The sequence below is a fragment of the Pelmatolapia mariae genome, linkage group LG10_11 (assembly GCF_036321145.2).
Source record: "Pelmatolapia mariae isolate MD_Pm_ZW linkage group LG10_11, Pm_UMD_F_2, whole genome shotgun sequence".
Classification (NCBI taxonomy): domain Eukaryota; kingdom Metazoa; phylum Chordata; class Actinopteri; order Cichliformes; family Cichlidae; genus Pelmatolapia; species Pelmatolapia mariae.
In genome coordinates, this window is record NC_086236.1 from 59,918,563 (window position 1) to 59,942,568 (window position 24,006).

Consider the following 24,006-nt stretch of genomic DNA (forward strand, 5'->3'; position numbering starts at 1 on the left):
GTGCTTAGCCTTGGAACACTAGTTTAATTTTTCGATAAAAGAAGAGGGCAAATTTTTTTTTAAAAAATGTTGCACCTTGACAGTATTAGTCGCCTGTGGTAGTGAATTGAACCATTTCATTTCTAACATTTGACTGAGTGCTGCATAGGAAGTAAGAAATTTTTTTTAAAAGTATTGTCATTTCTGTAGCTGAAATATTGGTACCGGGGAGAGGGGGTGATTGTGTTTCAATCATTTGAATACAGCTACTACCTCAAAAACATTTTCTCTGTCCTCCTTTGTGTGTCTCTGCGTTTTTAATTGTGGTTTGTAAAGTGTGTGACTTTGTGCTGCAGTGCGTACGAGCGTCCAGCAGGTGGCAATGTTTGGTCAAACAGCAGCATGTCAATGTGGGCGGGGGCATGTGACGTCAGAGTGTCGCCGCTTTGGCGCGATGTCCGGACAAATTTGAAAACTTACTGGATTTAGACCGTTTAGAGACGGTGAATACTAACAGGCTACGCGTGTTTCTACAGAGGTCCAGAGTTTGGCTAACAGGAGTACATTTGTTACGGGTGAGCTTTATGTTTATAAACTATAAGAAGTTGGTAGCATGTTGTTGTTGAAGCCATTTCCGTTTTTCAATAATGTAACTGCGTACAAGATACTGAGCTAGCCCTGCTAGTTAGCCCGCTAACTGCATTAGCAGTAGCTGTTTTGCTTTGGTTAGCTAAAACCACAAAAATAAATGTTAGTCTTTGGTAAATAGAAGTAATTCTTCACATGGGCTGGAGAGTCTTAAGCGGCACTTTAGCTCCTTAGGTAGGGTCAAGAACGAGTTAAATTGTAAATGTGTTTAGTCGAATATTCGACTATCTCGCTTTGTAAAACAGTAGATAGCAAGTAATATCAAATTCTTTCCCAACAGGAGCTAAGTTAGTTAAACATGCAAATAAACGCTGTCTTTTGTTTTAATTGATTCAGGGATGTCGTGGGACTTCTTTGTACCTGTGTGCGTAGGGGACCTTGTGAAGACTGGGGGGATCAACCAGTACGTCGTTCAGGATGTGGTCTCCGCAAAACAGCTCCCGTCCTGTCTCAACAGTAAGTGGTCAACATGTAGGCAGGTCACTGATAGTTTTTTTTTTTTTTGTTTTTTTGTTTTTTTTGGGGGGGGGGATTATTATTATTATTTTTTAAACAAAATGTAGAACATCGGCACAGAAGGCATCGCTTTTTCTTCAAACACCTCCAACAAGTCATTACCATCCAAGAATTGTCCTGGGCTAAGAATCTGTCTCACTATGTTTTTACTAACTTGTGTGTAACACCAACCTGCCAGAGGGTCTGCAGATGGAAATGAACTATAATCTGGCATATTTAGATTTGTTAAAATGTTCATTAATGTGTATTGTCCCTCTTTCTAAATAAAATAAAATAAAAATAATTATAGTACTGGATTGCACCCAGCTTCTTCTTATGTGTATATCACCATCCCCTAAAACAAACAGTCTTGACTTAAGTGGTGGCTCAACCCATCTCTGAAATCTCAGACACAATTATATGAATCCTTCCCAAGATTCCTGCTCATTTACCACACGCCCAAGTCAGGTTAATTAAAATACCTTGCATTTTTTGTTTTGTTTTTTTTACTCAAAATTACAAAATGTTGTCGCTGTTCAGATACTTGGGGATGTTTGTGCTAGTTTATTTATTTGTTTATTTTTTTATTCTGTTTCACACAGAATTCAAGGCAGCATTAAGGAGTCAGGGGCCTTTGTGTATATTGGAGCACTTCGACACTGGCTACAGTGTGCTGCAGTAAGTGTTTTCATGTATTGCCCACTTTTATTTATTGTGATTATTACTGTACAAAACAACTGTCTTTGCTTCTTTAGGCACTGTAAGGCGGTAGATCTGGCTGTGAAAGAGGATACTCTGGAATTACTAGTACAAGGTTGCTTTTTTTTTTTTTTTTTTTTTTTTTTTTTTAAGAAAAAATATTTTCTTAATGTTTAAATTGATAACTTTGATTTGTTGATGTGCTCATATAACCTGATTTTGTTTTGTTTTTTTTAATACCCCTTGCCTTTCAGTGGTTAGTGGGCTGTCTGTTTCACTGCCGAGCATCCTTGTCTCCACCTCCCTCTCAGCTGCAGAGCGCAAGGAAAAACTTAACACAGTTAAAATGAGCGTCTTCCTGCTTTGCAAACTCACAGAGAACCTGGAGAGTGATTCCTATAGGCAGAATATTGTCACAGCACCTGGGAAGGTATGCTCATTGCTTACTTAGCTAAAGGGTTCTTTGCATATGCCTGTTATCATAAATGTCCACCGATGAGCTTTGACAAGCTGTATAATTCAGTCAAACTAAGAGACTGAGTCTCTAGCCTGTTGTTATGTGGGTAGTCTTGGTTGTGTGGTAGAGTGTTATTGCTTTGCTGTAAGGACCCACCCAGAGTGAAATTGACACTTTCTGTGCTGTGCCACCTCAAGAGAAATTGGGTAGTATAAGTAAGAGCTGTCAAACAATGTGTGGATGTTTGCCATTGTGTGCATATTGATCAGCTAGCAAGAGGCTATCAGTCTCTGTATAGTTGGTTTGGCTGGTGTGAATTGTTTTCTTTGGTAATTTGAGGACATGTATTGTGATTTACTTGATCTCATTACTATATTAAAGATTTTATAGTCTAACATCTATGAAGCTTAACTGCTCTTTTTATGTTGTACAGGGTGGTAAAAAAGGCAAAGCAGGTGGAGAAGGACTCATGCAGTGGGACTCAGAAAGAGAGCAGGTGCTACAGGCACTTGTGCAGCTCTTCCAATTGGACATCCGTTCACTGTGGAGCCTCTCCTTGGTGGAGGAAGAGTTCATCAGGTACTCTGCTGTCAGGAGAGCTCTGGGAGAGAATACAGTATCACGTTTTGCTGGTTTAATTCAGTTAGTTGGTGTCATTTACAACTTATCCATATCACTTCCGAGCATTCGGAACTCTGTAGCCTTAATTGGAACTCTTATGACAATGATGTGTGACTCTTCATTAATAATCTACAATATCTAATAAGGTTAGAAGAACTTTGAACTGTGGTAAATTGCCTAATGTAATGTTTTCTTTATGCACATTTCCTCACTTTCCACTTGTTTTATGGTTCTCAGTAAGGATATTCAGTAAATTGTTTGTCAGAAGACATTTATGTGGTAGTTTAATACTCACAACACTCCTAGCAGCACTTACCTCAGCTTTTAACATGCACTGCGTGTATCTGATGCTTCTGATGAATTCAAAACCTTGTCTACTATTCATTGTGGGTTTTTGGTAACTTTTCATCCAGGTTTTACCATAATCTAATATATAAAAAACACACATTTCTCTCCTCTTAGCTGTGTGACCTGCTGCTGCTACAAGCTCCTTGAGAACCCAACCATCAGCCATGTCAAGAGTAAACCCACCAGAGACTGTGTAATCCACCTCCTGGGGTTGCTGATTAAGAAATATAATCACCTCCTGGGTGAGTTGGTCAGACAAATGCAGTCCTATTACCGAGGAAACAAATGAATCCTGTCACTTTTGAGAATATTGTCTATAAATGGTGGTGGTGGGGGCCACTATAAGGTGTTCAGCTTTTCAGCAGACATAGCTGACTTGTAATTTTTTTTATTTGTCCTCTAAACTGTCACAGGTGCTGGTGTAAAAGTGATCCAGATGCTGCAACATTTTGAGCAGTTGTCATCAGTGTTTGCCCAGGCTGTGTCTGTGTGGAGCACAGAGTATGGAGTCAGAGCTATCATAGGAGAAGTCATACGGTCTGTACAATTTTTGTGTATATACAGTATCCAGTATGCAGCTTGATTTCTTGAATCTGTTTGTGAAGTCTTATTTTGTGTTACAAATTCCTGTCTTTGTTTTTTCTTTTTTTCTTTTTTTTTTGTTTGTTTGTTTGTTGTTGTTTTTTTATCTCAGGGAGATTGGTCAGAAGTCAAGTGAGGAGTTGGCGAGAGAAGGCTCGGGAGTCAAAGCCTTTGCCTCCTTCCTCTCAGAAGTCAGTGCTTTGGTGCCTGAATTGATGATTCCCAACATCAGTGTTCTCATCACACACCTGGAAGGAGAGGTATGAGCACCGAACAGTGAGTAATTGATTGCAGCTCATGAATAAGAAAATTATTGTCCTTACATAAGTAGAGGCTGCCTGCCATATTGATTGGGTATAAACAATTGCTAATTAGAGGTCTACGTGATCATGTAAAACAGCACCAATTAATATTAATGACTCATCACAGTGACAGCCTTGATGTGTGAGCAACAGGGTTGCTCATTAAAGGAACTGTCCCTGTGTGAGCCCACAAGGAGTGGGCAGTTTTAAATCATCACAAACCTCTGCTCCTTGTGCTTCTCAAGTGCTTTTTTTTAATGTCCTGTGTTGAGTTTTATGTAGTTTTGTTGGTCCAGGACAGCCTGGGAAAGGATCCATTACACTTTGGTCAAGTTTGTTGCTTTTAAATGTGCTATAGAAATAAAATTGACGTTGACATCTACAACTCTTTTACAGTTGTCAAGATCTTGTCTTAGAAGTGGGTTGTCATTGGTTTTTGAAGTAATGTAAACACAAGATTAAAAAGGAATATAACAGTGTGGGATGCTGAGCAAGCAGCATTCACTTTATTATTCTCTGCTATAGCCAGGAGACACTGTTTCTTGTATTTGGCTGGGTAACACACCACTGGACACAATACATTTTTTTTAAGACAAGACAAGGAAGGGTCTTTACAGCTCTAGTAAAATTTTATATAGTGCTTACATTACTCAGAGTAACAGGTAATGATTGGCTTAGATATTTACACTATTTTTCTCTGTTGCAATGGTCACTGTGTCAGATTCGGCAATTGCAAAGTCATGAATCTTGCCTTTTTGTGACCGAGAGCCATGACAGAATACACATTAATTCTCTTTCAGTCATGCTTTTTGTCTTTCACAGTGTACAAGATATTGTTGGAAGGTTGCTTGCTAGGGATTTACAGGAAAAGAATCTAAATAGACCTCTGCATGATACTGGCTGTCTTCTGTCACTTCATACCTAGATACATTGGCGATGTCAGTCCTCTGTTTTTGTCATGATTTGTACCCAGCTGTGCAGTTGAAAGAAACCCACAAGGCATCGCAGGTGTAATGTCAGTTTTCATCCATTATAGCGCATTATGTGAGAGCACAGAGCATGTGTTACACCCATTTTTGACCCTTGAAGACTCCCTTTTTCATTCATATTTGGCCATAATCATGCCAGTATCATATAGTTTAAATCTGCCATTGCATACTTCAAGTCTGTTTTTACTGTTTCCAACTTTTCAGCAAAATACTGTTTCTCAGTTATTTCTACGCTATCTAATGATTGTGTCCTACAACTGCAAATTCAAGGGCATTTTTTCTTCAATCAAAGTACATTATCTTTAAAAAACAGAATAGAGTATTCTGCCCTGTGATGAGACCAAGGCGAATACGAGCTTACTGAATGAGAGTTGGGTTCCTCTTGCCTTGATTGGCAGGTAATCTTGGCAGTGCAGAGGAGGATTCCTGCTCTGCTGTAAGGGCCTGCCTACAGTGACTTGGCTCGACCCAAATTATTCCTCTGCAGTCACAGTGGAGTAATTTCTGGGTTGTCGCTGACAGCGTGTGTCTTGTGTGTGTGTGTGTGTGTGTGTGTGTGTGTGTGTGTGTGTGTGTGTGTGTGTGTGTGAGAAAGGCAAGAAGTTCACCCAGCTTTCTTTACTGTTCAGTGAGCCATGAGTTTTGTCTTTGGTAATCTGAGGGCTGAGTTCTTATTGAGGTTTTTCTGTTTTTGTAGGATTTAACAGATTGTTTCACTGAAATTCTTAATTTCCAACCTTTCTCATTTCTTTTTCCCAGAGTCACACAATGCGTGTTGCTGTCTGTGAGGTGCTGGGAGAGATCCTTGTGAGGGTCCTGTGCGGTGATGGGCTAGATGAGTCCGGTAGAGCTGACCGTGACCGTTTCTTTGACACACTGCAGGAGCATCTGCATGACTCGCACTCTCATGTCAGAACACGTGTATTGCAGGTCTACACACGCATCGTCAATAGCAAAGTAGGTTTGCTCATCAGGTATTGTGTTTGTAAAACAATGCTGTTGCTCCTGGTAACATAAGCCGTCTGTGTTTAGGCGCTGCCCCTGTGTCGGTATAGCGAGGTGATGGAGCTTGCTGTTGGACGGCTGATGGACAAATCTATAAATGTGGTTAAGAGTTCCATCCAACTGCTGGCAGCCTTCATAGCACACAATCCTTATAGCTGCAAGGTAAATAACAACTATGCGTCAAACACTAAATAACAGGTGTTCTTCAGGTTTCCTGATATTATTGAATATTTATCTTGTCTTTCAGCTGAGCAGCGCAGATCTGAAGAAACCACTGGAGAAGGAGACTGCTAAACTCAGAGAATTGAAAGAGAAACTGGAGGGGACAGCACCTGGTAAACAAAACCTGAGTGATTATTCATAAGTATTGCTATGAATCTCCCCTGATGTTTTATTATTTAAGACTAATTCACATTTTGCCCTGTGATGAGACCAAGGCGAATATGAGCTTGCTGAATGAGAGCTGGGTTCCTCTTGCCTTGACTGGCAGGTAATCTTGGCAGTGCAGAGGAGGATTCCTGCTCTGCTGTAAGGGCCTGCCTACAGTGACTTGGCTCGACTCGAATTATTCCCTTAAAGTTATAGCGGAGTAACCACGAGGATGAAGCTCACAGTGTGTGTTTGTGTGTAAGGGGCAAGAAGTTCACCCAGCTCTCACTGCTGTTCAGTCAGCCATGAGCTGTTTCTTTGGTAATCTGAGGGCCAAGTTCAGAAATTCACTTAAATTCAGCATGCCATGTATGTCATCACAAACAAACAAAAACAAACCATTGTCTCAGAATTTAAACATCTGTCAAGTGTGACATCCAGTTATTAAACAATGTTTTTTTCAAAAATGTCTTTCATCTGATGTAACCATATTCATGCTGAAAACAGAAATCAGTATTGTAATTGGTTTGATACAGCATAAATGATGAAATATAGTATTTATTTTTAGATAAGTTGTTTGTTGGTTTGTTTTAAACACTTGAAGAAATCTGTTCTTGTTTGTTTAATCTGTTTTTCACAATGCGGGGAAAAATGTTAACTTGTTTACTACATTGCCAGAAATCAGAACGTTTAAATTTTTTATTAGCTTTAGAAGAATGACAAGTTTAAATATGAAGACTTGGGAGCCCACCATTCCTTACTAAATTCTTGGCCTAAATAACAATCATCTTACCATTCTGTCCTGCTGCTAAATTATTCTGTTTTTAATCTCTGTTGGCACATTGTTGTACTTTTACTTTTTTCATTTTCTTTTTTTTTTCTCTCTCTCTCTTTGTAGGTCTAAGCTGAGTCATCACCATTGAATTTATTTTATTTTTTTCTCTTTCCCTCCCGGCAGTGGCAGTGATTAAAGCATCTGAGCTGTGGGCTGCTATGGTGCCTGAGCTCCTCGTCACTGTCAGGAAAGAACTGGAGCCCACAAGCGAAGCAGAGAAGGAGCAGCAGGAGGACGAGGAAGGCGGGGAGGTGGAGGAGGAAAAGGAGGCAGCAGACGACAGAGCAACCGCGGTGAAGATAGCTCAGTACCTCCGTGTCAACAAGTACAGGTGATGATAATCACCGGTGGAGGCCTGTGTAGTGTCACTAACTGGAGGATTTTTTTCTCCCTTGCTGTCAGTAGCCTACAATTTTCATTTTTTATTTATTTTTTTTAATGGGGCTTTTCTTTTGTGTTGCATTCTACAGGAATGCTGTGCAGCTCAGTATAAGAGCTCACAGCTGCTTCCCAGAATCTGAGATGTTTGTTTCTCTGTCCACTCTCACACCTGAGAATATGATGGACACACTGGCTCTGATTTTCAAAGGTAAAAGTTGTACTCAGTACGGCTGAAAATTGCTCTTCCTGGTGACATTTAATAGAAGCTGTATTGAGAACATAAACATGTTTGTTTTGTCCCTGGGGGGTGTTTTTACAGCTGTCTCATTTGTAATGTGCACCATTCAGCCATGACATTAAAACCACTTAAGTGAATAACATCAGCTTTCTTTTTACAATGCAATATTTTGCTCTGAAATCATGGTTCCTGGCATACATTACTTTGGGAAATACTCCCACCTATCCACACATCATTGGCTCAGAAACTGCGTAAAGAACATTTAAAAGAACCCAGCATGTAGACCATGCCACCAAATGTCTACATTAGCAGCATTCTTGTAACTCCATCTGCTGCAACTGGAAAAAAAAAAACATTTATTATTATTATGTAATTAAAGGTGAGAGGGTTTGCTGTCGGTGGCCCTGTGCCAGACAATACAATATGTGCCCAGACTTCACACGCCTCGTCTTGAACCCATCCAAATTATTATTATTATTTTTTTAAAGGAGTTGGAAAGTGGTAGGCAGTTGGGTTTTATGTTTTAATATAGAACGTTTTTTATCTCATACACAGTTTCATAAACAGTTGAGCTGCAGTCAAACAACGTTTTAAACTTGGTTGATTGAACTCCCATTTGATCTTAAGTGTACAATACTTGATATTTTCCTCAGGCTCTGATGATGACACTTCCGAGCTCAACCAGAATTTGCCACCGACGCCGCAGGAAGAACCAGAGAAAGAGGGTGAAGATGGTGAGCTGAAGAAGCAAGAGATGTTGGTGCAGTACCTGAAAGATACAGAAACCTTCGCTTTACAAGTAGAGAGGGCAATCTCTGTCATCAACACCATGCTGTACTGGAAAACAACTTCAGGTAGACGGCCATATCCATTACACAGTAAACTACTGTAATCTTGTAGATTTCAGTAAAGTTTTTTAATCTAACAGAATCTTCAGCTGGTTTTTTTTTTTTTGGTTGGTTGGTTTTTTTTAGTGGTCCAGGAGGCTGTGCAGTTTTGTGTGACGGTGTGCGAGTTCAGTGTCGCTAACTCTATCAGTGGAGTGAGGAAAATGTTGCCTCTGGTTTGGTCAACTGATGCTGCAATTAAAGATGCAGTCATTCACGCTTACAGGCGTCTGTATCTGAACCCCCAGGGAGACACCATCAGGTTTGTAAGACCTCACACATATTTGAGTTATGAATAAGTTACCCATTCTTCCATGTCCTAAGTGTACTGGCATTATGACGTTAAAAATAACTAAGCTAACACAAAATAAATGCTGGACGCTTCTCTAAGATGGTTAAGAATAGAAAGTATTGCTTCTAGAAAGACTTCTTCTTCCCTCCTTGAATTCTCTTTTCTTTTTTATCCAGTTCATGGTTGTGGGACTTTTCTGTTTGCATATTTATTTTAATCAAAACAAAATACTGTTATCCCTCTGATTATGTCATTTTCTGTAATCTTTTCATTAACAATTACAGTAGCATTAGGCTATTGCTGGTTTAATGTCACTGACTAAAGCACGACTCGTATATCATTTAATAAATATAAATAAATAAAATGAAAATAAATATAAATAAATAAAATGACTTGTCTGGCTTATATTGTTTGGACCATTTTTATTTTAATCAAATTTTATTACATTTTTTAAGGCCTGGGCCAAAATGAATGGTAAATACAATATTGTGATTAAAGCAAAACCTTAAAAACAAGCATCTGTCTAATCCTTTTTTAGGATGAAAGCCCAGACTCTTGTTGACAGTCTCTCTGAGCTGATGGTGGATGCATCTCTGGGAACAATCCAGTGTCTTGAGGAAATTGTAAGTGACTCTGTTATTACTCTCATGGATATTTCTGTGTGTGATGCTCGGCTATAAAAACGCATCCTCTAATACTGAAACATTAGTGTCTCTATGTTGAGGTATTTACGAGTATCTACAAGTTTTGAATTCATTGTATTTTACTGTAACCATTCAATCATGTCTCTATAGGTACAGGAGTTCTTCAGCAGTGGCAGCAGTCTCCAGTCCACTGTAGTTCAGGTCTTGTGGGAGAGATTTACCGGTAAACGAGAAACTTCTAGCTTATACAAGCGAGCTGCAGTCTTACTGCTGGGCATGGCTGCAAGGTGAGAGTTCCACTGCTCTACTCTTAGGCTACGTTCACACTGCAGGTCTTAATGCTCAATTCCGATTTTTTGATCAAATCCGATTTTTTTTTTTTTTGTCTGCTTGTTCATACTACAAATAAAATGTGACAGCAAACGCGCTCTAGTGTGAACCCTCAAAGCGGCCCGCATGCGCAAAAGAAGACATCACACACAACGCGCTCTGTTTAGACCCAGACCAAACAATATTGTTTGACTGATGGCCCTTAATATAAAGACTTGTTTCGGACTTTACGTTTCCCAATTTTGCTTTAAGTCATAAAGTTATTTTGTTATTTACATATGGCCTAATAATTATCCTTATTGCTGTTTTAGAGGGGAGTGGTGCTTCAAAGGATAGTTGCAGATTATACAGTACAAATAAAATGTTCACGTTTCTCCAACGTTGTCTTCCCAACAGTTTCACTGGATGGCCAGGAAGCGTTCGCGATGTCTTCTCGGGCGCTTCTCCGGTGCTGATAATTGGCGTCTGTCTTGTGTCAGTGATGGTAAAAGACAGATTTAATGCGACATGACCATTCAAATAGCAGTCGCTTTCTAAAACATCAGATATGTATCGGATTCAGTACTACATACGAAAGTGACCCAGGTCGGATTTGAAAATATCTGATTTGTGCCGTTCACACTGTCAGATATGGGTTGCATAGGGTCAAAAAAGTCAGATTTGATGCGCTTTCGCCTGCAGTGTGAACGTAGCCTTAGTGAGCCCAAAGTGACTAGAGTCCCTGTAGTCCAGCAGTTATGTATATATACCACATGTATAGTTTTTGTTGTTAAGCCTATAAAGTGTAGTTATCACCTGTGGAATTGTGATCAGTCCTTGTTTTTACTTACTTTTTCATTCTGTCCATGTTATAATTAGAGATGGACCGATCCGATATTACGTATCGGTATCTGTCCGATACTGACCTAAATTACTGGACCGGATATCGTAGAGAAAGAAAAAATGTAATCCGATCCGAAGTATCACAAAATCACCTCACAAAACGCGCTACTTGGCGTAACCCAGCTCAGCGCATCGGAGCAGTATGTGTCACGTGATAGAGTGGCTGTTGTCTGCGAGACCTGTCGGCGGTCTGGTATTAGCTTCAATTTTCAACTCTGGAGATTGGTAAATACAGTAGAGTGAAGGAGATCCAGCAGAGCACACAGTTCAATTGATTGTATCAGGACATTTTTTAATATATCCTAATGAATTTTTTTTTTTTTTTTGTAATGATTGCCCCACAACTCTTGTATAAGTTAATACATAAAACTGTGTTGGGCCTGCTTATAACTTGTTTAATGTAGATGAGGGAAGGGCATTTTGACTTCCGCTGGCTCTCTGTGGAGGAGCGTGGCAAATTTTGTACTGAGTCATGGTGTTCCTGCTAAGCTAGCTCTTCATAATTTTTTTTCACATGTGGCTGACAGCAGCTAAGCTACAATCTCATTATGTCCCCATTATATTTTGTACTGACGATGAATGTGTAAAAATACATTGCATGTTGAGGGAACAGGACTGTTTCTGATTGAAACCGTTTGAATTACAAAACACAATACAAAGTACTGGAATAAACATTATATTTACTATTTATAAGCTATATATGTTAAGTCACATGGAAGCAGATATATTCTAATACAGTCACTTTATGTACATACATATACTATAATATCAATTTTTGTATATTTTTTATTTATTTTTGTATATCTCTGGTCTGAAAGAAGAAAAATCAGTAGGCACACAATAATTGTTCCATATATTATATTATATTATATTATATTATATTATATTACATTATTAAATAGACCAGCTTCCCAGTTTTATTGTTTAGTTACAGTTAAGTTGACTAAACCGTTCAAAAATGCGTTAAGTCTGTGCTCTTCCTCACCACACAAATGACTGCACATCACTTCCTTTTACGTTTTGGTCCTGCATCAGCTACTTGACATTCACTAAATCCTCCCGTTAGTCAGAATACAAGCCCTGCCTCAGCTCCTCTTCATTGTAATCTAAGTCACGACCATATAACTGGGCCCCTTGCCAGTGCATTTTTTTAATATATATATGTGTGTGTTCCCTCTCAGTCTGCCTCAAAGACTGCCACTGTTCTAAAAAGCAGTAAGAGAGTAACGAGTCTATCTGCAGTCCACCCACACTGCTGCCTCTCTTCATCCAGCATCAGTAGCATTCATAACCTATTAAACCTTATGCGCTTCTCCTCACCAGTCCTCCTACAAGTGTTATCTGGTCTGTAGCCTAGTGCTGGTAAGGCCAGCATGGAGCATTCAGGGTAATGTAGGGCAGAGATGTTCTTACTTCTCTTTGCATAATCACATGATCAGTTCGAACTATAAAATCTGTACTTAGTTCTCTTTGTAAAAGTGCGTGTTTGTGTGTGTGTGTACCAGGGCAGAGAGAGAGGTGGTGCTCAGTAATCTGGACACTCTTTGTTCAGTGGCCCTGGGCGAAAAAGTGACTGAAGACTTCCTTCTGGCCAGAGATGCAGTTATTACTATCTGCAACATCACTGATCATGTCAGGGTAAGATGATATAAAGCATACCTTTTTAAGGATTTCTTGATTATGGCTATGAGTCAGGAAATTAAACTACTACCTATCTATAGGTAAAACTTTGTTGTTTTAATATTTTCAAATTACTGAATTTATAAAATGCCCAGTTTGTGGGGTCCAGCACAATATTACCATCTTGTACTGCACTGTTTCCAATAGCAGTCAAAGGGTGCTCCATTCAGACTGCCTCAGGACCATCAGCTGTTCACCTGCATCACACAGGCCGTTGCTGAAGGTAAATTCAGTAAAATGTGCCCCATTCTTGACAATTTTTCTGTTTTTCATTCTTTTCTTTCCCTGCTCATGGTTTCTTCCTCTGACTGCCTCTGTCTGTGTTTGCTTCAGGTGTGGTGATGGAAGACCCTTACTGGCAGAGCTTCATGGAACAGGCTGTCCGTCTCATCTACTTCCTGGCTGAATCGCCTGACCAGCTGTGCTCCCGGCTGCTCCAGCGAAGTGCCCGCCTCTTACTAGATCAAATTGCAGAAAGTGGCGAAGTCAACAAGGATGCTGGCCAAATGCAAGATGGCTCTCAAGAGTCTAATGAGCAAGGTGAACAAGGTGAGTCCCATCATTGCTCTTTGAGCACTTTTGTGTTGGACTAAGCCTTTGCAGATTTTGATGTCTGAAAGGACACTATGTGACACACACGGTGCTTTATACTCTTAATCACACAACAACATGTCTTTCCCTCCTGCAGTGAACTGTGTGTGTCTGGCCCAGCTGTTGGCTGCGTGTGGCTGCGTGGCTTTCTGGCAGGTGTCTCACCTTGAGCGCAGCGTGAGTGCTGAGCTGCGGAGGAGGAGAGGAGAGACAGAGGAGAGAGAGGAGAAGGAAAAAGGCCCAGCCGGAAAAGCTAAGGTAATGATGATGTGCTGTATGGATGTTGTAGACAGTACAATAAAATCCATTTGAAGTTCGGCAAAATTAGATAAAACATTCAAAGATCTAACTTTATCAGACTTTTAAAAGCATTTTTGCTGCCATGTGTGGCAGTGAAGAATTTAATTTTGGCAGTTCCAAAAATAATGTGAATATCAGCTGTTACAGAATTGGACTTCTATAGGTTTATGCTAACTGCCATTTATTACTACTGTTGTCACTGTGCTATTTGAGCTAATTGGTGGGTTGACTGAGAAAGAAAAGATAACATATTATGTTGCCAGCCCATTCAGTGTGAGAGGGAATATTCAGTATTTTATGACATAAGCAAGATATAAGTCATGAGTACAATTACTAGCAACCAATTAAGTTTAGTGGCCATCTTTTACTTTAAAGTGTAATCAGACATCTGTGCACAAATGTTTCGCTTGACAAAAGCAGACATGTTTAAATGTCAGGGGTTTTTTTTTTATGTACTTTCGTGTGACATACAAATTACACATGAATCCATAACCCCCTGTGTGGAGAAAAAGCTTTTTGATAATCAGACCAAGCCTCAGCAGGATGGCTTGATGAGATTTCTTTTACCGATGGAATCAGATGAGTGATGGTTCATAATTGTTCAGCCCATCAGGGAACAGGAAGATAAATGCTTCCTCAATTAGCATTAGAAGTTTCCAATGTTTTTTTTTCTCTGTTGTTTTTAGTTTTTATTTGTGTCTTTTTAGATAGCCATGGAGGGAAAATATGGCAGAGAGACACAAGGCACATTTGGTAGAGTCAAACCCAAAATGTTACTGTCACCTGTTTTAAACCTTGACAGGAATTCATGATAGTCTAGGCTATGCAGGGTGCTCATGGCTGTACTTCTGTCTCTGTGCTTACTAACACACATCTCAAATATACATTCTTAGGTGCCACATTTAGGATTCAAAAAACACTTCTGTAATAGTGTGAGATACTGGCATATCTTATTCATTACCAGATCATAACCAGATTATCAGACATGTATTTGCAACATGCTAACGTGACCTTATTTTGTCTCTAGAGGGGTGTACAACAAAACAAGAGTAATAGGTGACAGAGTTCTGTTCAGCTTCTAGTCAGAAATTTTAGTGACTTTTTTTTAACCTGGTTAGATCAACATGGTAATTTATGCTGAGTGTGCTCAGCATTAAAATAGTTAGCTCAAGTTAAAATGATGATTTTAGAGTTCTGTGGTATACCCTGTTGTTAAATTGTTGGGATTTTTTTTTTTTTTTTTTAGCTGCATTAATCTCGTCTTATTTGCAACAGTGTTGCATTTTTACTGTCATTTTTATGGTTATAGATTTTTTACTACCATTTTCATCATAATCATCTAATAATGTGGGTAGAGATCATTTTTGTGAGAATCATATGAAGTGTGAAACACCCCATTTTATGTGATCATGCACAGAACATGAAGCAGGAAAATTTGGTTCAGCAAGTTCACAACCACAGTCATGATGCCCATGAGTTTGTCAAGCTAGCTAACGCAAAGAAAGTCTGGCTTTGGTGAACTTCCTCTGTAGTACACCCCTCTGTAGTGGCTGCATTTTATATTATTCTGCATAAACCGTAATCTATTTTAATATGTAATGACTTCCTAACAGCAAACAGCCAATGAGAGCACTATGGAGGAGGAGCTTGGGTTGATTGGTGCCTCTGCTGAAGATACCGAGGCTGAACTCATCAGAAACATCTGTGAGACAGAATTACTGGCTGGTAAAGAACCCAACCTTTTTTCTTTTGTTTGTCTGCAGTCACACTAAACAACATTAACCCCCCCATTCATACTACAGTCTTTTTATAAATACCACACAAATACCCCACCTCCCTCCCCTCTGCTCTCTAGAGGAGAACCTGCTGAGTGCATTCCTTCCCCTGCTGGTGAGAGTCTGCGGCTCCCCAGGACGTTATTCCCACCCGCAGCTCACCACTGCTGCCTGTCTGGCACTCTCTCAGTACATGATGATTAGGTAAACACATTTCACTTTTCACTACATTTATGTAGTGGTAATGCTGTTTGGTGATTAATTAGGTTTTTATGGTGATAGTTGGAGAAATGCTGTAATTCTATGTGTTGAGGGGAATTTTTATTTTATTTTATTTTTTAGAAAGATTTATTACTTCTTAGTGGCCCAAGCAGTTAGCAACTTTATTGCTAACTTAAACATTGAGACTTTAAATGCATTTTTCTTCTTTTTTTCCTGTATTTCTTACAAAGCCCATCAGTGTGTGAAGAAAACATCCGTCTCATGTTTACTGTTCTGGAGCGCTCTACTCTCCCTGTGGTTAGGGCTAATGCCATAATAGCCCTCGGGGACCTCACTGTCCGTTTCCCAAATATTTTGGAGCCCTGGACACAGAATCTCTATGCCAGGTATGTAATTACATGTTCAGCTTGATCATCCCAGTAATGTGAAACAAATTTGTTACAGTAGCGGTTCATTCTTATCGCTCCCCCCATACTAATAAATTCTCTTCCAGTTAGGAGCACATTATCATAATATCTGTAGATTTGTTTCCCACCCAAGATTATGTGACAGCCTACGCTTGATGGCTCAGCTGAGTGGGAGTACTGTAAATGACGTTTCATCATTTCATGGCATACAACGCCCCCCTCCACCCCTTTTTCCTTTGCTTGTAGTCTCGAGCCATCTTCATCCAGATCCCACCAACACGACATCTCAGTGTGCGGCGACTCTCAGCCACTGAAGTGTTGCCACTGTCACAATGCTCCACTGAGCCACATGATGGGAAAAGTTTACTCTTTCCATCACGACTTTTTAATGGTCGGGGGGGAACAAACTTTCAGATGATCTATGTTAGCAAACTCTCATGTGTGCCTTGTATTCTGACCCTTACGGTTGCCATAGGAACCAAAAATTGCCTCGTGGCTTATAGAAAACCCACCCCCACTCGTGAACTGGGATGGAACCTCAGACCACCTCAGACAACGGCCCCTTTAGACAAGGAACAGCTTAATTACTAGTATGTCATGGTTTGTGGCTGGAGCCAGTGAGTAGTGTGTTGTAATTATACAGAGTGGCTGTGCGAGCAGAAGGGAATAATTTTGAGAAAAGTCAAATGTTCTTCAACTTGTAGGTATGCTTTCATTTTAAAAAAATCACTTGGCAGTCTATTTCTCCTGCACAAAGTTGCACTGTTTTTGTTTTTTTCTGTAGCCAACTTAGAAGCTGAAGTTCCTCTGTTTGATGAAGTGGGGTTTTAATTGTAATGCCTGATAATGCTCACATTTAGGTGGTTTGGACATGTAAAACATTCTGTTCTTTTTATAATGCGTCATTGCCCTCCTAGTGTTTTGTACCTGATAAGCATTTCATAGTATTCCCTAATTGTCTGCCTCACACCAATACCTCCACTGTTCTCGAGGCTGCTGCCCTGCTGGCGCCTCCTGATAAGCGCATTAAGAATTAATTACCCTGTTCATTGCTGTTGTAAGCCTCTGCATTGGCATGTGGAAGTACCATGCACATGTTTCTGATCGTCTGCCAGGAGTGCTGCTCTCTGCCATAAATGAGAAATGGCTAATGAGTTTCTTTTGCTCTGTGGTTTTGGGTGAGAGTAAATCTAAATTGGTTTCAGAGTGGTATCAGATTGCCATGCCACAGCCTGTCCAGTCCCATTATATTAAACTTTACTGAAACCAATGTTGTTTGGTTTCAGTAAAGTTATGGCTAATTCTAAGTTTGTATGACAGGAGAGATGACAAATTCAAAGGTGGCCAGACATGTTCGCCTCTGTCTATGTTTCTGCAAAACAAGCAATGTGGCTACACACAGTTAATCAGTGACTTGCCATTACTTTTTCATTCACATTGTCAGAAGATGAATCCAGGCCTTTTCTCCTCTAGCACCTCCAACAGATTTTTCAGTTAACCAGTACAGTATCTCAATGACAACTTTTTGAAATTTGTCATTTTGTACACACATTCATTCTCCCCAGATGTTAGACAGTTCATGCTGAACAAATTGTCCATCATCATGCTGAAAATGATATTTTGTCCTATTGACATTAACGGTGGTGGTAAAATTCATTCAGGTGTAGTGTTTTTCAACCCTGAACGATTCATGTGTCTATTCCTATACTTCGGAAGTCATTAGATCTAAAATCCTGGAATAAATGTAGTAAATTTAAACATGCCAGATTTTGACACACTATCATCTACTAGAGTGCCTAAAACCTGGTCAGAAAGTAAAATGGTTACAGCACAATAATCTGACATAATTAGTATCAACGGGAGCACTTGCTATAGTCTAACCCTTTGACCAGTGTTTTAAGTTGTATAGTTTTCTGTCGTCCATGCTTTAGTCCTTAGTTTCTTTTGTTTTACATGCAATAGTCAAAATTTGAAGCAGTAGGTAACTGTGCTTCTAATCCTGCCACAAGGTATGAGACCCAGAAACACCACTCTGGGGTCCTTAGGGATGTCACAACCTGTTGTGTCCTCTAAAATTAAAAGAACATTATCCCAGAACAGTTTTGACTGATTTTTCTGTTTCTTAACCTATTGCCAGTGTTGAAACCTGAGAGTTCCCTCAGCGCTAACTGTATTGTGTTAACTGCTAGCGATCAAAGGTGGCATATTTAATTAAGATGGAAAAGTATCTTGGGTTTCTTACCTGCTAAATATCAGAATGATTTTTGTTTGTGTGTACGCCAGCATGTTGTTTGTGTTTAACTAAGAGGACAACTATGACAAAATGCAGCTTTGAAAAGAAGCTATCATGGTTTGTAGAGTGCAACTTTTTTTCAAAAGGGGATTACCAAAGAGTGGGCTGTAGGAAATAATTTACAGTAAATATTCACATCAGAAAATTAAATTTAAAAGATATCATTGAATTGGGCTTTGAAAATACACATTTCTCCCATTAATGGAAAATCGACCTCCGATCATTAGAAGATCAAATGATGCGTAACGAAGGAAATACTATGTCTAATTTTTTTTTTTTTTTCCTCCATCTTTCAGGCTGAGTGACGAGGTTCCTTCAGTAAGGCAGACAGCTGTGACTGTTCTCACTCAGCTGGTGCTTAAGGATGTCCTCAAGGTCAAAGGTCAAGTCAGCGAAGTGGCTGTATTGCTAATTGACCCTGACTCGCACATTAACAGCCTGGCCCTGAACTTTTTCAATGAGCTTGCTACAAAGGTAGACCACATCCAGAAGGCTTCATGGAGTCTGAGTGACGGGGAGTGTTTTTAACCATTTTCTTTGTGTTACCCATCAGGACAATGCGATATACAACCTGCTCCCAGACATCATCAGCCGCCTGTCCGACCCAGAGAGAGGCATGAGCTCAGAGGACTTCAACACTATTATGAAGTGAGATGCACAGCTGTGTACCATGTCGTGTTTTCGTTTTCTTACTGCATCAACTGTGAAGCAGACCACAGACTTGGGGCAAATGATGCAAATGACGCCTTGTTTAACCCCCAAGCAATCAAGCTATTTTGGCAACTGAAATGACTACTGTCATTAAGACCCCATTATCTTACACACCAGAATACTTACTACACTGTTCCTTAGTCTGGTTCCATTTATGACAAATATTATGCAAATGTTCTAATGTAATTAATTATATTTTTTTTAAAATATTTTTAATGAATGGATAAGAAACAAAAACACAAGTTGTGCAAACAATATTCATTTATTTAGCTAGTTTTTAAGCAAAATATTTAGTTTTCTGATATATCTGAAAAGTCAGAACAAGATGTAATACCTATATACCTTTTGGAATGTAGAAGAGGTAGGTTAACAAATTCAAACATTTTTACAATATTAAAAATAAAACTTGAGTGGCACCTACAGTATAAATATACAGTATACACCACCCTCACTTGACTTTATTAATTTTTTTTAGGAGAAATTCAACAACTGAATGTTCTTTCTTTTTTTAATAAATGTTATATTGTGTGTGTTTGTTTGCAGACAGCTGTTCTCCTACATCACTAAAGAAAGGCAGACCGAGTCTCTAGTAGAGAAACTGTGTCAGCGCTTTAGAACTGCAAAGTGAGTTCTCTTCCTCCATTTATTTTCCATCCTCACCTCTAACTTGGATCCTTTGTTTTGTTTTCTTTTTTCTTTACCGTTTCCTTTCTACTTTCTCGTTTGTCCTGCTTTATTTAATTGTGTGTGTGAAGCGGGGGTGGATGTGTGGGTAATTAGTGGGCGTTTTCACTGAGAACGTTTGACAATTAAAGCAAATTCACAGTTCACTTCACCTGTCACCTACACCGACATCTTCTTATTCACCGATTTTGTCATGGAAACTGTCTTCCTGTATAGTTGGGGACTGTAGACAGAACAATTGGCCTAGCCATGCTTTAGCTTCTGACTCATACTCCATCCATTATCAGAGCTCAAATGAAGGGCATTTTATATTATACGTTGGCAAAATGAATTTGGATATAAGAAGGTTCTGGGAAAATGAGATTTGGTCTAAATGTCAGGGCAATGCAATGTTCATGAGGAATGAGCTTTTTTTTTTATTGAGTTTTAGAATTTCTGTGCACTTTGTTTTCTTAAGTCAGGTTTCCCCCACAATTTCTCATCTTCAGATTTTCTTTCTCTCCTCAGGACAGAGCGTCAGTGGTGTGACTTGGCCGTGTCTCTGTCTCTGCTCTCCATGTGTGAGCGTGGTTTCAAGAGGCTGCAGGAATGCTGGGAGTGTTACAGTGACAAGCTGACTGAACCGGGTGTCTACCAGCCTCTGCTCTCCATCACCGCCAAGCTCCGCCGTGGGGCTAAACCACAGTTTAAGGTATATTATTCCCTGTTTAAGTCAGTTCTGCAGTGATCACGTGGTCATGTGTAGCTCAGGTGGTAGAGCAGGCCAGCTACTAACCGGAAGGTTGGTGGTTCGATCCCAGTCTGCATGACAAATATCCTTAGGCAAGATACTAACCCCATGTTGCTCTCCGATGCATCCATCGGATGTGAATGTTAGATGGGCACTAACAGCTTAGAAAAAGTGCTTCTGTGAATAGGTGTGATTGGGTGAATGAATTAGTTGTATAAAGCGCTTTGAGTGCTCAGAGTAGAAAAGCGCTATATAAAAAAACAGTCCATTTACCATTTTACCAGTCCACTGCACCTGTCTATGCACCCTTCGGACCAACTTCAGAGAGCTATCAGCACAGCCGTCTGTGTGATCCACACAGACGTGAGACTTGAAGTTGAACAGTGGATACTTTGTCTATTATCAAAAGCCTCTATTGTCTGTAAATGTCTGTAGAAGACTCTGGTGTGCTGAACGTTTAAGTGGTCAGTGAAAGATAAAATGCCAGTTCATTCCATCCCATGCTAATGTTAACTTTGTTTTCCAGGCTCAGGTAGATGAGTTTGAACAGCGTCTGACTGCAGTTCACACACGGGGGCTGGAGAATGTGGAAAGCCCAGAGATGGATGAGGAAAACCAGAAAGCAGGAGTGTCTGCTGAGAAGACAGTCACGCGAACACCTGCGCCCACCAGAGGCCGGCTGAAGTCAAAGCGAGGTCAGGAGTCAGCCTGCTTTGAAGAACCTTGTTGCAGAAATAGTCTGTTTCTCATTTTAGTTACACAATAAATTTTATGTTTATTTTTATTGCAGGTCAAGGAAAGCCTTCAGTTTCAAGATGTGATGATGACAGTTTTGTCACGCCTCACAAATCTCGCAAGTCTAAGAAGCCTGCAATCACCTTCAGCAGTGATGAGGAGGAGGATGAAGAGGGTGAGTGAAGCCACTTCATTAAGTCACTATTACACTTAATTTGCAAACAGTTTTAATGGGTTTTGTAAGAAATTACTTTTTGCAGCGGATCAGTTGTTTGGAATCAAAAATTATTTTCCTTAAAGGGGACGTGTTGAGCTTTTCCCCTCATTTAATCTTTTTTTCTTCTTCTTTTTTTTTCAATCTTGTGTGTTGGATACTCACCTTATGTTTGCAAGGAGCAGCAAATCACAAAGTTAACTTACGCATCCTATTAAATAAGCTAAAACGCCTTATTTAAAAGGATGATTTGAGGGGCTCGGTAGAAGACAAATAAGGATAGTTTTGACCTGCGTCATGCAAAGCTACTCTCCCTCTCCAAGAATCAGAATCTGAAGCACACTCAGCCCTCTTTTAATATACATCTGCTGATTTATTTTGTCATCTAAATACATATTTTTTAAGGCAATTCATTTTTTTCCTTATTAAATCCATTGAATTGTAACATGTCAGATAATAGCAATAGTTGTCCGTTATTTAAGTAGAAACTTTGTCGTCCAGTTCACTGGATTTTAGTAAAGTGTTTAGTATGCTGTGTTTGTCACTGCAGTGTATTGAATTTGTCTCATTAGCTTGTAAAACGTGATTTATAGTACTGCATTGAATCTACGTCGTCGTGGGCGATGCCATCATTATTATATTTGTCTTCTGGTGTGTCTGCTCTGCTCCGAGCTGCTTCATGTTGAATTAGAAGCTAATAAACAAAGATTTCATAGCTGATTGAAAAAGTTATGTACAGAGAAAAAAGCACCAGTCAGACCTATGGCAGGTGTTGTGGTTAGGTGAGGTGTGTGTTGCTACAATGTGCAATGGGATAAGCTGCACTGTAGAGTTGATATAGTGCTATAAATCAAGTGTTACAAATCAATAACATTCTTTGGATCAATACACCACAGTTCAGAGTGCTTAGACCACTAGACTGAGATTGGGGAGCAGCAGCTGAGACGATTTAAGACTGTTGGACCTCTGTGGGTCTAAAAAGTGAGATGTGCATTGTTGCAGCACTAATCCGAGATCTGTGGATATCTTTGAAGGATAATTTTTTTTTTTAAAAACTACACGACATGAAAAACTAACCACCATTTTCAGAGAACTATTATCATCTCCAGTTATCTTATGATTTCCATGATTAATTAGACAAAGTGTTTCAGGTAAGATTATTTTTTTTAAGCCTTTGATTAGACTTGAGTTACTGAAACACTTCTGAGTTACAAAAATATATTTTAAAATAATTAGACTTGAATCTATTCCTGAATATTTCTTGTGTGGGTTTTTCAGCTGTTCTTATAGTGCATGGCTGTTCCCAGACTCGTCCCACTTCATTATGTTTCAATTTCCTTTTTTCTTTTTTTCCACCTCCATCAGATGCTGTGATGGCAGAGAGCGAGACCCCTAAAGTGACAACACCCATCGCACGCACGTCCCGACGAGCTCGCCTCAGAAACTGACTCTGATTTTCCTCGGGGTTTTTTTTTGTTTTTGTTTTTTTTGTTTTTAAACCTTATTTCTGTGCATCTTTGGAAATCTTTTTATCTGTAATGAAATATTGTACTTGTTGGTTTTTATTTTATTTTTATTCTTTTAATATTGGTACTTGGCACCAATCTAAACTAGGCACGATGATATGTAAAGACACAAAATCAAGTAGACTTTTAATAAACCTGGTTTTGGTTTTCATTAAAAAGAAAGAAACCTCCCTGTCTCAGTTTTATTCCTCTGCTCAAATGTGTGAAGGCTTGTGAGTCCGCTGGGTTATGTCGAGTAAATTTATGCCATCATTACAAACAGCTTTGAATGTCTGCTTGTATCATGTTTGGACAGTGGTGTTTAATGGGCTGCCACAGCTTGCCCAGACAGTATTACTACCCCACATGGTTCCCTACTTCACCTTCCTCAGCTTTCTTTTCCTTTCATATGTTGTTTTCAACAATTTCAGGTTTCAGTCTTTCTCTGATGACCACATTCCTCGCCAGTAAGCGTGTCTTGTTTTTTATTTACGATTGCATTTTATGTTTTTTCTCTTGTTCTGTCTGACACATTTGCTGTTGCCTAGTTGGCCGCCTCTGTTCTCCTGTAATCAATCTCTTTTGTAGGTCTCCCTCTGCTCTCTGCCTGGTGCTTTTCTCCATCCCTTTCTCCTCCTCCTCCTACTCTCCCCTGCCTACTTTTCTTCCAGCGCTCCTCTCTCCACTGACATCACACACAGTAGTTTAACCCCCCTCCCCTCCTCCTCCCCCCTGCCTCATCACTAATCTCTCTCCTTTTCGCCTACTCCCTCTCCCACACATTGTCCTCTCCGAAAACATGAGAGGGGTGCGTTTTTCTGTATGTGCGATTTGATACGTTATGTAAAGACACTTACCAGCAGCAGGATGATAACAATGTGATTGCAAAAGCGGCTCAGTTTTTATCCGAGGACAAATTATGGTTTAAATGTATTCAGTGGGTGCTAAGTGTGCAAATAGAAGTAACCGTTTAGTTTTTAAACTTTAGTTGGTACTGTGCACAGATGAATTTGTCTTGTTTGTGAAAGATTAAGACTGAAACAACTGATTACATGTTTCTGATGAACATCTCTGAGGGGGATTATTTACTTGAAATAATCACAGGCTGCTGACCTTTAAGGTCAATGCATTGGATCGCGCAGCTCCTGATAGTGTTGTAATTTGTCGGCAGGGGGT

At 39.7% G+C, this 24,006-nt stretch overlaps 1 protein-coding gene and 2 non-coding genes across 3 annotated transcripts; all 3 read left to right on the forward strand.

Moving 5' to 3' along the window:
* Positions 1-430: 430 nt before the first annotated feature.
* Positions 431-23,026, forward strand: ncapd2 (non-SMC condensin I complex, subunit D2). The gene is made up of 32 exons (XM_063486137.1): positions 431-554; positions 964-1,083; positions 1,725-1,800; positions 1,878-1,936; positions 2,076-2,251; positions 2,712-2,857; positions 3,362-3,489; positions 3,661-3,784; positions 3,942-4,089; positions 5,880-6,077; positions 6,153-6,287; positions 6,373-6,460; positions 7,453-7,660; positions 7,800-7,918; positions 8,602-8,802; positions 8,923-9,097; positions 9,666-9,750; positions 9,922-10,058; positions 12,489-12,621; positions 12,811-12,886; positions 12,997-13,212; positions 13,352-13,512; positions 15,168-15,279; positions 15,410-15,533; positions 15,782-15,937; positions 18,548-18,725; positions 18,805-18,899; positions 19,506-19,586; positions 20,154-20,337; positions 20,903-21,071; positions 21,167-21,286; positions 22,691-23,026. The coding sequence occupies exons 2-32, from the start codon at positions 966-968 to the stop codon at positions 22,771-22,773; spliced, it is 4,209 nt and encodes a 1,402-aa protein (XP_063342207.1). The 5' UTR covers positions 431-554; positions 964-965; the 3' UTR covers positions 22,774-23,026.
* Positions 5,447-5,785, forward strand: LOC134638069 (small nucleolar RNA U85). Its single transcript, XR_010095239.1, has one exon. It is a non-coding gene; the product is annotated as a small nucleolar RNA U85 (small nucleolar RNA).
* Positions 6,544-6,829, forward strand: LOC134638068 (small nucleolar RNA U85). Its single transcript, XR_010095238.1, has one exon. It is a non-coding gene; the product is annotated as a small nucleolar RNA U85 (small nucleolar RNA).
* Positions 23,027-24,006: the final 980 nt, after the last annotated feature.